The sequence below is a fragment of the Lissotriton helveticus genome, chromosome 7, assembly GCF_964261635.1.
Source record: "Lissotriton helveticus chromosome 7, aLisHel1.1, whole genome shotgun sequence".
Classification (NCBI taxonomy): domain Eukaryota; kingdom Metazoa; phylum Chordata; class Amphibia; order Caudata; family Salamandridae; genus Lissotriton; species Lissotriton helveticus.
This window is the reverse complement of record NC_136068.1, coordinates 562,175,603-562,188,885: the sequence shown is the minus strand read 5'-3', so window position 1 is coordinate 562,188,885 and position 13,283 is coordinate 562,175,603. Positions and strand designations below refer to the sequence as shown.

The 13,283-nt window shown below is 43.4% G+C and overlaps 1 protein-coding gene across 1 annotated transcript in view; it reads right to left on the bottom strand.

Moving 5' to 3' along the window:
• The window catches only part of PHGDH (phosphoglycerate dehydrogenase), a 175,411-nt gene that overhangs the window by 60,652 nt on the left and 101,476 nt on the right, over nt 1–13,283 (bottom strand). Inside the window, exon 4 of the mRNA XM_078652629.1 lies at nt 1,876–1,930. Within this exon, the coding sequence (XP_078508755.1) occupies nt 1,876–1,930 (55 nt within the window). The remainder of the gene's footprint in view (nt 1–1,875; nt 1,931–13,283) is intronic.

The following is a 13,283-nucleotide window of genomic DNA, read 5'->3' as shown; positions in this document are numbered from 1 at the left end:
CAATACATGCTTATTAACTGTTTGGCGTGTTTGCTGAGCGCACGAACTACTGTGGGCTGTTTTGTTTGCTTACACTAACAGCTCATTAAGTACAACACTGTAAAAGGAACTCAGTTAAATGTCCATATAGTTTGCTACACTATAGGATTACTAACTCTTTTTTTTTGCTGAGCGCACCAAGTGATGCAGAGTGTGTAGGTGTTATAAGCAAGCACCAATGTAAAGGGCAGGGGAGCTGGAAACCGAAGCAATGCATCGAACGAAATGGCAAAGCAAAGCAAAGCAAGCTTCTGTGTAAGTCTGGTGGCTGGGTCCATAAGTATACAAATAATAGCGACAAACACACAGCAGTCTTTAAGAACTTAATTGCTATATAGTATGAATAAGGCAGTGGTATAATGGAGATGTGGGAGGGTTGTACCTAAAATGAAAATAAAAACTTAGCCTCAGAAGCAACGCTAATGTGTTGATGCAAAGGCATGGATCACTAAGAATGCGGTCTAAGAAATGCTGTATCGAAAACGAAATGTAAAACACGCCAAAAGCAAAGCAGTTGCTACAGCGAAAGAGTGTTGCTAAAACCAATATATAGCCTCGAAAAAATCACCTTCTGTGGAAAGCAAAGCTGTAGCTGCAGTATTTCGCAAAATTAAGCCACCATTAACAAGCAAGCACTAACATAAAGGGCAGGGGTGATCGTACAACGGTGGTGGGGGGAGGGCTGTCGCTAAAATGTAAATAAAAACATCACCGTAGAAGCAATGCTAAGTGGTTGATGCAGAGGCATGGAGCACTAATAATGCAGCATGACAAATGCTGGGGAAGGTGTAGCGAAAACGAAAAAAACAAAAACATTAACCTCACGTTGAAAGCAAAGCTGTTGCAGCACAGTCTTTCGCAAAATTAAGCCACTGCTAACAAGCAAGCACTAATGTAAAGGGCAGGCGAGCTCTAGCTGGAAACCAAAACATTGCCCCGAACCGCAAGCTGGGTCCATACCTATAGAAATAAGACCTGGCTGTTCGAGCAGTAGCGAACCCCCTTCCCCCAAGCGCCTTGAGACCCTTCCGGGTGAGTAGCGCGCTATGCAAATGCCATGATTGATTGATGGATTGATTGATATCGGCAAACATATAGCAGTTTATAATAAATTCATTGCCACATTGCATTAAAAAGGCGGTTGTACAATGGAGGTGAGGGGAGGCGTGTAGCTAAAACAACAAGAGATACAGATTCAGGTGTTGGGATTGGGTAACAATAGTCTAACCCAGGTTTAACTGAATGAAAATGGTCTAACAGCAGGGGTGAAGAGGAGAAATGCGAGACACGGCCTGGCGGCTGTGAAAAGTGTGAAGCAGGGGGCGGGGGAGGTGATCCCTTTGAAGTGCAACAGCAGGGTTGAAGAGGAGAAATGCGAGACAAGGCCTGGCGGCCGTGAAAAGTGTGAAGCGGGGGACTGGATGCCTTTGAAGTGAAGCTCTCGGAGGCAGGCGGCTCAGGAAAAGCACGTGCATGTGCACATGCACTCGACGAAATCCGTGATGGTTTCAGTGCTTATTTTGCCCTCAATACTCTCGGCTATTTATTCCTTGCGGAATACAATAGTCGAGACCTAAAAACACCTTATGTGAGACAGTGACATCATTTCCCTGACTTCAGTCTGTTACAATACTTTAGCAATTTGATGTGAAACAGAGTGGCCATTACAGGATCCTAGCATCGGACGTGACATCTCTCCAGGGAAAGGACGTCAGCCTCCATTTTAAGACGCTTCAGAGAGAAGTACCAAACCCAAAAGTTTGGCTCAGAAGCCACCACTGCGTTCCACACTAACCCTCACCCATTATCAATACAAGCATCATGCACTCTGCTCACCTTCTTCCGGTCCCATTTTCCAGCCTTCATGGATGCTGCAGCCTGCGGGACTTGTCTGCAAACAGAACAAGAGACATCTGGTCAAAATGGTTTAAAAGAGCATCAAGAAGTTAGATCTAGGTGTTTCAGGTTGGGTGAGCACCCCATTCATGTCCTGTACTACGTCCAGTGGCGTATTCCAGAGTAGGGACTTGGGATGCAGAAGTACAAGAGTGGGTGTTCGATGCTTTCAACATGGACAGAAAAGGACGCTGCGTATGTGTTTTTAAACAAGGTCGCCATTTTGTGGAAAAGGTTCGTTCTGCCAGGTTTTCAGACACATGTGTCTCAGGATCTTTCAGAAGTGCAACATTACAATGCCCACCCATGACTGAATTATTCATTAAGCTAAGGAATTTTATAATTTGTTGTACAAAAATGCTGTAGTACATTTTACATTGAACATAGGTGCCTGGATTAATAATTTGTTTTGCATAAATAAGTAAAGGAATTTTTAGAAAAGTGAGTGTTGTGAGACATAATAGATTCTGATGACCAACATAAGGAGCTGCAACATTTTCTGATGGATGATGGCCCTTGCGACTGGAAAATCATCCAGAAGATTGTATTTCCCAGAGACTTAAGTAAAGGAGGGGGCCGACAAAATGTTTGCTTCCACAAATGGGTGTTGGAATTGCAATAAAGTTGCAATGGTGCTGGTATTCACTAATTCAAAGGCCTTTTCAGACGCTCATCGCATGCTAAGCCCACATATGGTTTAAGTAGACACTATTGCAGTAAGTGTGAGAAAGATCAACATACATCCATCTTTTTACTGAGGTATGGATGGAAATATGATTCACGTGTGAAGAAAAAGCAGAAAGAAATGTGCCCTTACACCCCAACGCACATCAAACTGTAACAAACCTTGGCAAAGCCACAAGATCTGACCTTAGCAATCATGCATTTTTCTTTTTTCTTTATTTTTTTTGTAAGCACATGCAATCGAAATTTAAAAAAAAATCCTAATTTAAAAAGGTGATGACCTTATTTGCAAAGAAAAATAGGTGAAATAAATAAATAATATGTGAAAAAATGAAAGGAGAGCTTGACATGCCAGACCTGGCACTGAAGTGCACTGATTTTTAGGTGAATATGTACATGTACTCAGGTTAAATGCTGCCATTTACAATATAAGCGAGCCAGTGGATGAGCAGATCTATTGTAGAGCCGGGAGGGCAAAAGCAAAATTATGACATTTTATAGAACAATGGAAGGCGAGGGTGAGCTCAAAACCCTTCTATGTATGCATGTATATAAGTATTTTAAAATTGCGATTATTTTTAATACACAAGCCTTCTGGGACAGCGAAAGATGTCTCTGTGCCAGTTCTTAAACAAGCATTTGCAATGCAATAGGTCTCACACTTGCTAGAGTTTAAGCTATTGGCATTGTAAATGACAATGCCTTTTATTTGCGTTTTGCAAACCAACACATATATAAAAGGCATGGTCATTTCTAATTTAAACAACGATTTAGAAAGGACAGTAAGAGGAGCCAATTGAAAAGATGGGTGGGAAATGGGCGGAGCTTCAAGTCCCTACCTGAAAACAGCATGCCTCTCAGAGCAGCGCATGCGCTGCCCAGGCTCGACCTAAAAACAGACATTTGAAGAATTTAAAAAAAGCACTAAATAGTTAAAAGTAGAGTCCTTGGGGCTGTAGCACTGTGCCACCTTGCTCCAGATGTCACAATTTCATCTATGCCCGGAATACTTCCAGCATAGGAAACTCACACTCACATCTTAAGTCCTCTAGCAAGCAGAGAATTCAAATGGGGATGGGGGAAATCAAAGTGTTCATCCTTTTAAAATGGGTGACTATATTCAAGCCAAGAAACAACATGGAGTTGCCGGGAGCTAATTAATAGTAGTGTGTAGGCTGGAGAGTCTGACTTGTGGCTCTCCTGATTAAATCTGAGCAATTTGTCATCACACAGTGGCGACACTAGTGTGCGACATGACAGTGGTATACACAAGGGGCTGGGACACCTATGGGTGGAAGACCCCTATGTATGTGTAGCATGCTGATAGGTTGCCTTTCTAGATAGCATAGCCTTGAGATAAGTGAATCCACTGTTCCCCTGCACCTCTGTATCTTCTGCTTCCGATCTTGTATCAGCTTACCCACCCAGCCTGCCCCAATAGGCAAGGAGATGGTCCTGCCATGGTCTTCAAGATCTCCATTAAATTAACTCTCTTGGATGTCAATTCTTTTCCTTATGCCGAAGCAATGGACTTCTGAATGTCAATGTCGCGGTCTTTGCATTATCTGGCACACTCTGCTCTTGCCCCAGACCTGTACGCCCTAATCCTGGTAATCTGCTCAGTCATACCTCCTTGTTAGTTTTAGGTGATTTTAAAGCCTGGGCACAGTTTTCTGATAATCTTGCTTTGTTTGCTCGCTGGTCTCTATCTGAATCAATTAATAACTGGTTCCATCCATTTAGCTGGGTAACGGATTTTTTTTTTTGCCCCTTCGAAACTGGTCACTGGCTCCCCTATTACTCAGGAATGCAAGGGCCACTCTGTTATTCCCTTTGAAATTAGACTACCCAATTCTAATAAATACTCTTTTAATTTGGGTATTAAAACCATATCCAAACGTTCGGGTCGGAAGTGTTCGCTAAAGTTCTGTCTGCGACTAGTGTCTCCTCTTTTTCCTCTACTTTAGACAAAGACCTCAATGAGTTTAACAAGCGGATCACCACAACTCTAGATGTATTACTTCCTTCTGGTCGATCTGCAAGGTGCTGAACGCTCCACTCCAGACAATAACTCCACTTTAAATCCGGCTACATTGGAGTTTAAATGTTTGTAGCAGAAATGGCAGGTTGATTAGGTCAATAAGGTTACATTGAAGACTGCCCTTAAGGGTTACAAACGTGAGCTTCAATCAACCAATGGAAACGACTATGCTGCTAAAATTATTAATGTGTGTAACGCTTCCAAGAACGTTTTCCAGACCGTAAGCTCACTGGTAGCTCCAGCTTTTTACAGCTTCACATCAAAGCATTCTCAGTCAAAGCGCAACATATCAGTTTTCTGAGATTAAGGATAATGCTATCAGTGATGCCCTTTCGGTGTGAGCTGCGACTGCTTCCAAAGCTCTTGTGATGCATGCTTCCAAGGCTTCCCAGGTCTCCAAATCTTTCATTCAATCTGTGTCTGCGGATTCCCTTCTTCGCTGTAACTTTAGATCTATTATCCTTGGTTTCTCCTATGGACCCATATCCCCTCTTGCCAGTGTTTAATTTGTAAACGAATAAGTGCCTGGGCCCAATGTGTTGCTCAGAAGTCCACGTCCAACACTATTGATTGCCGGCATTCTGAATAGTCTTGATACCACCTCTTGGCAAGTTAGTTCATCACCAGACACTTTCTGCCCCTTTATCTCAGTTTGCAGGTTCCCAATTTAGCCTATGTCAAGATTTTTCTGTCTTGATTATCCTCCTCCTTTTCCTCTTGTGAGCTTATCTCTTTCTTGCTCTGGGTCAAAGTCTGATGAGAAAAAATAACCCCCAAAATAAGTGAGAGTGGGTCCCACTTGCAATTGCCAGCTTAAATTAAGAGCTGCTCCCTGCATTTTTTTTTTTTTTTTTAAATCAAGGGGACCCCTGATAGCTCTCCAGACTTTATAAGCTTTAGGTTTATGCAATAAATCTACTATCCTGGAGATGGTCTCACCATCTTGGAAGCAGGAGTTGGATATTCCCCTTTTTAAAAAGAAAACTATCTGGTGACTTGTTAAATATATAGATCTGCTTTCTTTTCCAACAAAATTGTCGGAGAAGGCTATCAACAAGCAGCTGTCCTCCTTTTAGATTATAATAACAGTCTTGACGTTGCACAGTCTAGTTTCCAACTTTTCCATAGTACGGAACCCACCTAAGTCTCGGTTTTTGATGATTTGTGGTTATTGGTGGAGCAGAGCAGTTCCTTGGCTCTGGCTCAGTTGTATTTGTCGGTGCCCTTTGATATTGCCTCTCATTACCATTTTCTGCTTTGATTAAAGGAAGTTGGGATTCAATCCCCTGGCCCTGACTTGGAGTAGGCCCCTACTTGTCGGACAGAGCGTAAGTGGATTGCCCACTTTTGCTAGGATTTTGAATCGGTGTCTCACAGCATCCCCTAAGGCTCCTCTTTGAGTCAAACCCTTTTCAACCTCTAAGAAGGTCCGTTGGCTCAGCTCATCAACTCCTTTGGTCTCACATTTATGAGTTACACAAATGATCCACAGATCTTGATACCATTTAAAGACAACATACACATCATGTGGGTTCCAACTTTCATGATTGTATAGTTGCTGTAGGTGATCGGATGAGTAACACATTAAGTAAGCTAAACACAGACAAAACAGAATGTTTAGTGGTCTCTGGGCTCAAAGCTCTGAGGACTCTTCCCATGGGTTTCTGGACCTTCTCAATTTGGTGCTGATCCTGTTCCTGCCGCCGCACTCTGTAATCTTGGCTTTCAGTTTGATCTAGATCTCTCACTCTTCTACCCATTTTCTCTTGCTAAAACTAAGAGCTATGCATTATCTACTGGCACACACATGTTCCTTGGTAGTGCAGGTGTCTATACCTAGGGGACTTAATTATAATTCTGTTTTTGGTGTCACCTGCATGTACCTTGGACCATCTTCAGAGAATTCAAAATATGGCAGCTCATCTTGCTTTTAACCTTCCCGAGCATTTTTCAGTCTACTCATCCCGGAGAGCATTGCATTATCCTTCAAGTCTCTAAACGGATCATCTTCTAAGGCCATGTATATAGTTTTTCGAGTCTACTATAGTTTTGATGCTTCCTACTTTCAGCACGAGTTCCATATTTCTTTCCCTGGTGGCAACCTTAAGTCTGAAGAACCAAATCTTCTTGCTTGTGGTCCCACTGGGTCTGAGCTGGTCGCGTTCAGTGATCGCAGCTGCAATGTGCATTTTCCCTTCCTGTCTACCTTATCGTTATAAACCAATTTGCTGCCATTTCGGCAAGCTCTGAAAATGTGTTTTTTCCAGTTTAATTGTAACTGCTGCTTCCGGTTCTCAGTTAATCATTAGCCTTATGCTCCAGGACACCATTAAGGTAGTTGAGCACATTATCAATTGCACTTACAGTACGTTACATTTTGGCAGAAGAAAAGTGAAGTGCAGTAACGGGTACCTTGTTGACGGAAGGACTGCGAATCAACTCCCTAAGCCCTGGTGATATTATGTCCGCCATCACCATGGGACCAACGCTCTGAGAACATTATGGGATGTTTCTTACCAAGACACCAAATTAAACTTTGCAGAAGGAGAGAAAGGGGGAAACTTGACTGTTTTGCTGCAAATCTGCCTTACTACCTTATGAATGTTGCGGCGAGGATCACTATCCGAAGCGTGAAATGCAGCCAACACCAGAGACTTGTGCTCAGCCGGACCCTAATAACCACTTTATATAGAACAGATGTCTTATCCAACATCCACCAGGATAGAACACAGAGGAGATTCCCTGACTCTGCTACCAAATGTTAGAGGTAAGAGCGCAAGCATCTAGGGGTACACTGATTTTTCTTGGGGCTGGCCAGTGGTGCACTTCATCGCTCTGCACATGCGATTCACAACACTGTGGACCAGATCACTCACTCTGGATGGGTCAGAGAAAATAAATGTCTTATAAAAGTTATTAAAGTGTCTAGACACTACATTTAATGTGCACTACTGTAGTGTTAACTGCATTGGACTGCTGTACCACCTACCAAACATCGAGAGCAATCCAGGACGGTTTGCCATCACTCCCACTCCCCTAAGAGTCAAAGTCGTAAAAGGAGGCACCTTGGTATTCTGTGGGCTGACGGTCATATCTGGCTCCGGAGGTTCCAAAGATCACAAGCAGTAGCTGTTGCAATGTCTTCCCACTTGTGTCCGAGTTACTTAGGACAATGAATATTTTTCCAAATGAACAAGCTAAAAAACAAGTCTCCAGACACTGTTGTAAATGGCAATTCAAGAACATACGCAAAACGACAACCCAAACGTCTCCATCCAAGAGATCTATAGTGGGGGGTATTTAAATAGGCGAGCTCCCTCACGTATTCCCACCAGCCACTCACACTTCGTGAAGTAGACCAACACGAGTAGGAAATTGCCCCAAAAACACCATAACATTCTCAAATACAAAAAATATGCTATTCATTATGGCCAAATAATAATGCCAACTGTTGCAGCTAAACAATCATTGGCATGGCAGGGCAAAATAACCAGGGAAAATTAAGGGAGGATGGTCATTAACTTTGCATGTTAGGTTAAAGTACCTGCTGCAACCTATGGTTCATGCAGTCAATTCATGCTGGAGTGTCCGCAAGCCCAAGTCAGTCTTCCAACCACCCAAAGGGGATGAAAGCTGTAGTACTGAGTGGAGCATAGTAAAGTTGGATGCCGCTTTGGCATGTTGGAGCTAAACACAAGAGTTGGCATATTTATAAACTAATCTAAGCTGTAGGACTGTAATCTGTGTGAATGATAGAAGTTTCACACTGCAATGAAAGGGTATCTAGATCACAACTATCAGCTGTCACAGGCCTTGACCCGTTTGGAAAACAACTTCCATAAAGCAGATTGTTAACTTCAGGCTCAAAAGAAATTGGCAAAATACCAGAAAACTTCAAAACCTTAATCTGTGTCCTAAAACATTAATAGTATTAATAAATATCCTTGTCAAAAATTGAACTTTGGCTCTGTAAAAAAGAAACAATTATTCAAAAAGGGAGCAATGCCCGATTTAATCTGAAAGAATGTAGCTACTCATCTCGGCCCTGGTTTCCCAGAAAAACAGCTGTAACATGGCTGACTTGGCCGAAGCAAAATGCACATTATGCAGAAATATTCACCACACAAACATATTTTACTGCACTTAAGGCTACCTTTTCTCGCTCTTTTTTTCGTGTGCATCTGTCTCCGAGCCGTTTGCTTAAAAACGAGCCTGGAGCGTCAGTAAACCGAGCTGTGCATCAGCCCAGATCTGAGAGGGCCCTCCTGCCGGCTGGAACAGTTGAAAATAGACTCTACAAGGACAACAAAAGGGTTACTCCAGGCTAAATGGAACTTTTCCTGCTCGAAGGTTCTCTATACCGCCAGGGTCTGATTTAAAAGTTAGATTTATATAGCGCAGCTCATCACCCATGAGGTTATCCAAGCGCTGTCATGGGCACGGGGAGATTATGTGATTTGCCCACAATTTTAGGATGTTGCGCCGACGCAGAGACTCGAACCCGGATCCCCAGCTCTCGAGTAGGCAGCTCTGGCCTCTGCGCCACATCCACTGGGGATGAATGGGGTACTGTCACAAACCTCCCTACGTCACCACACGGCCTATTCCAAGTGAATTATATCAATTATCACTTGTAATAAGGAGGATGTGACATCGGTCATGTTTGCAACGAGTATTCGCATCCTCCAAACTCTAAATCAGGCCCTTAGTCCTCTAATACGACTACCTCTGGTAATTACTGAACCAAATTTAGAGTCTGTTGGTAAAATTGGACAGTCAGATATTTCACCAGATACATTTTTGGAGTTTACCAGGTGAAAAAGACCTAGTAAATAAAAGGAACTGGTTTTTTTTTGGTTGTAAGCACCCATATCTGCATGTTACGCCTCATTTTGAGGGCAAAACTCAGAATTACCTCTGGAGATCATGGTTTATTATGCAATAAATGACAATGCAATTACGGCAAACTCGTAGTTGAGGCCTTACGCCCTCATTAAGAGTAGCTACTTAAATACTGATTTGGAGCTTCGACCAAATTGGCATTATCACTTATGCAGTATTATGGATCGTGGTAAAGCTGGATGAGATTCTGGGGACAAACTGCACAGGTCATGGAGGAATTTGTCCTAGCAACAAAGGTTCAGGATTACAGTAGTTGTGGAAACCAGTGTAGTAGCAAATATTTCCGCATACAATGCCCCATTCCATAGGGGCTTATAGGGGATTAGATATATCCGCTCTAATACTGCAACCCAGAATTACTGATACCCCTAGTCTCAAGAATCCTGGGTGCAGTTTTACAGTCCCGCAATTACGGCTGGAGATACCATGAAGGCAATTCTTTGGGGCTTTTGCAGTAATTTGATGATATCCCTACATACTGCTCTTAAGTCACTGCCTTAGCCCACCTCATTGAAGTGCCCATGCTCCACACGTTAAGGGTACCTACCCTACCACCTGTGCTGAGCATGTACTCACATTACTACCCAGAGGTGCAGACAGTACAGGGGAGCTTCAGATGTGAGAACACAAGCTCTCCCGGCAAGATGGTCAGACACTAGTTTCTCGGCTGGTCTCATTTTTTTCTTGTACTTCACAGAAACCACCAGAGGCCAGAAATGACTCAGAAGGCTAATGTAACACCACCTGGCTAGAAGAGAGGTGAAAAAAAATAAAAAACAGAAAATAAATTAGGTTCCAGACCCAATATCTGGAATAACACTGTGCCACAGATCTGATTAGGAAGAAAAACCTTCCTACACAATCTTAAATTGTTCGGCCTGACTGAGCACAATGCCCCATTGCTTTCCAGGTAGGTTTGGGCAGTACGTTTTCCAAAGCATACATACATTTGCGTGGAGACTCGCTAGGAAATATCAGTGCATACCCCAATGGGTTCATGTTATGTACATTGTTGGCTACTGCATACTTATCTGCATCACATACAATGTTTTTTGTTCGGTCTGTGTTGAGAAACTTTATCTGTAGGGTGTTATTAAACTTTCAGTGAGGAAGTGATGAGGGGCGAGATGTACGACCATTTTCTGCGCTCGCAAACGGCAGATCGGACCGTTTGCGACCGCAAAAAATGGGTCCTGGCATGTACAAACGTTATTTTGCGAGTTACTGACTAGCAAAATAGAGTTTGAGACTCTCGCTATTAGGAAGGGGCGTCCCTTCCTAATAGCGAGTCTCAGTGCCATGTACTATTGTTGTGCGACCGCATTTGTGGTCACAAAACACTTGCAGTTTACCACTTACTTCAAGTAGGTGGTAAACCACTCGCAAACGAGTCCCCAGGGAACCCCTTCCCGTTTGTGAGTGTGTGCAAAAATATTTTTTAAGAGCAGGCAGTGGTCTCAGTGACCACTGCCTACCCTTAAAAAATGAAACTGAAGTTTCATTTTTCTTTTTTAAATGCATCCCATTTTCCTTTAAGGAAAACGGGCTGCATTAAAAACCAGCATTGGCATAGCCAATCGGTCTCGCTTTTGGGACCTTATAAGTGTTTAGCCATGCAACAGTTGATGTTGGACCAAGGATATTGTGCTGCATAACTAAATACTTATAAGGTCCCAAAAGCGCGATCTATTGGCTATGCCAATGCTTGTTTTTATTCTGGGTGATGTGTGGGTCCTTTACAGACATTTTGCAGAGAAATGGGTTTGTGTTTCATGCAACATCCATAAATAAGTTTATTTTAGATCAAACAGGTCCTTGCATATTCCTAGGCTATTATTTACAGCAATATTAGTGAGCTGTTGCTGTCTTACAATATTGAACACACACATAACCATTCCTAAATAGTACATGTAAACACTTTAGAATTTGGACCAGTGTGCATGCGTACTGTCACCTGGCCAATGATTGCATAAAAGAACTGAAACTGGATCATAAATTCAAAGCTGTTCCGAACAGGGGCCTCCAAAATACGTTTGGCCCAGGGCCCCCAAAATCCTTAAAACGTCCATGTGCGACACATGCCACAGGAGTACATGTAAACTAATACACTTCTGAACCTTACAAGGCAGTGTGGATGGCAGGATCAAGACCTTTTCAGTCCTAGAAGAATCTAGCAGTGTGAGGGTCCTGTTCCCCCAGTTAAGCCTTCGGAGCACTAGATGACTAGCAGTGTGAGCTCCTACCGGAAGTGTCTTGCCACTGCCTAGAGCTCCCGCTGTACGACCTCCTTGTACGAAAAGCCTTCTGAGAGCTAGGATACGAGGTATTGCCTCATTGCGTTTGTGGAGCTCTGCAGGCTGCCTCAGAGGAATGAATGAGTGAATGAGAACAAAATAAGTTCACATAAGGATCACTCAGGGTCTAGTATGGAAGGAATCTCTAATAGTCACTGAAACACCCTTGGGCTATACATCTGATAGAGAAACATTAAATAAATGTGCATGCTGGCTCTCCTTTTATACCCACTGAAAAGCAGTCTTCCAGTGTGATCTTTTGCATACAAGTCTGGAAAAAGCATAGACCCTCCTAACCAGAAGCGGGGAGGATGCAGTGGATCATTAATTCCCTGTGAAATCCAAAGGGTCACACTCGATCCACAGGTGTGCAAGGAGAGTGCTCCAGAAAATAGACCTGCGAATTTGCAGCTATTTCACGCCTTTTCTGTGCAGGTGAACAAAGACTATCTTCTGACCGGTTGAACTCAGGTACCCGAATCGATGATAAAGGTGGAACACCATGTAAAGTTCCCAGAATAAGCTATGTAATGCCTTATGAACCATGCACAAGTATTGAAACAAGCGATCTCTTTGAGCAGCACGCATTGTAGTGCCTTGAGAACAGTGCTTTTCCCGAACCCTGCCTTCTCAGCGGCGATACAAAAGGGGATGATGGACGGAGCGTTTGAGCAAATCAAACACTCACCCCCAGTCAACTGATCTGGGTTTAATCCACCACCATTCTTTAGCCCACTCAGCCACACCATTTCAGACATGGCTATATGCAAATCAGTCTGACCCTGTGCCTCATGGGAACAGTACAGCCCGAACTGCCAAGCCAGGTCTTCCATGGACCGGAAACAAGCATCCTGGGACCGGTTTCGGATTCATAATCCTCATCAGCCAGGCTATCTTGAATCCAGTGGCCAAGTGAGCAAGGGACTCACGTCTGAGCATACCCTGCCACACTTAGGGCGAACAAAGCGATACAAAAGAGGATGAATCCGAAACTGGTCCCAGGATGCTTGTTTCTGGTCCAGGGAAGACATGGCTTGGCAGTTCGTGCTGGACTGTTCCCAAGAGGCACAGGGCCAAACTGATTTGCATATGATCATGTCTGAACTGGGGTGGCCGAGTGAGCTAAAGAATGGTGATGGATTAAACCCAGATCAGTTGACTGGGGGTGAGTGTTTGATTTGCTCAAACGCTCTGTCCATCATCCCCTTTTGTATCGCTTTGTTCCCCTTAAGTGTGGCAGGGTATGCTCAGACGTGAGTCCCTTGCTCACTTGGCCACTGCCTTCTCAGCGGCAGCAAACATTCTTGGAAGTTATCCTTATTTTTCACTGTGTTTTCCCCTTTCACGGTTTTCCTTTGAAACTGTGATGTAGAGGGGCAACCAAATAATATAAACTAACAGTCCATCTTTGTAAAGCGCGAATATAT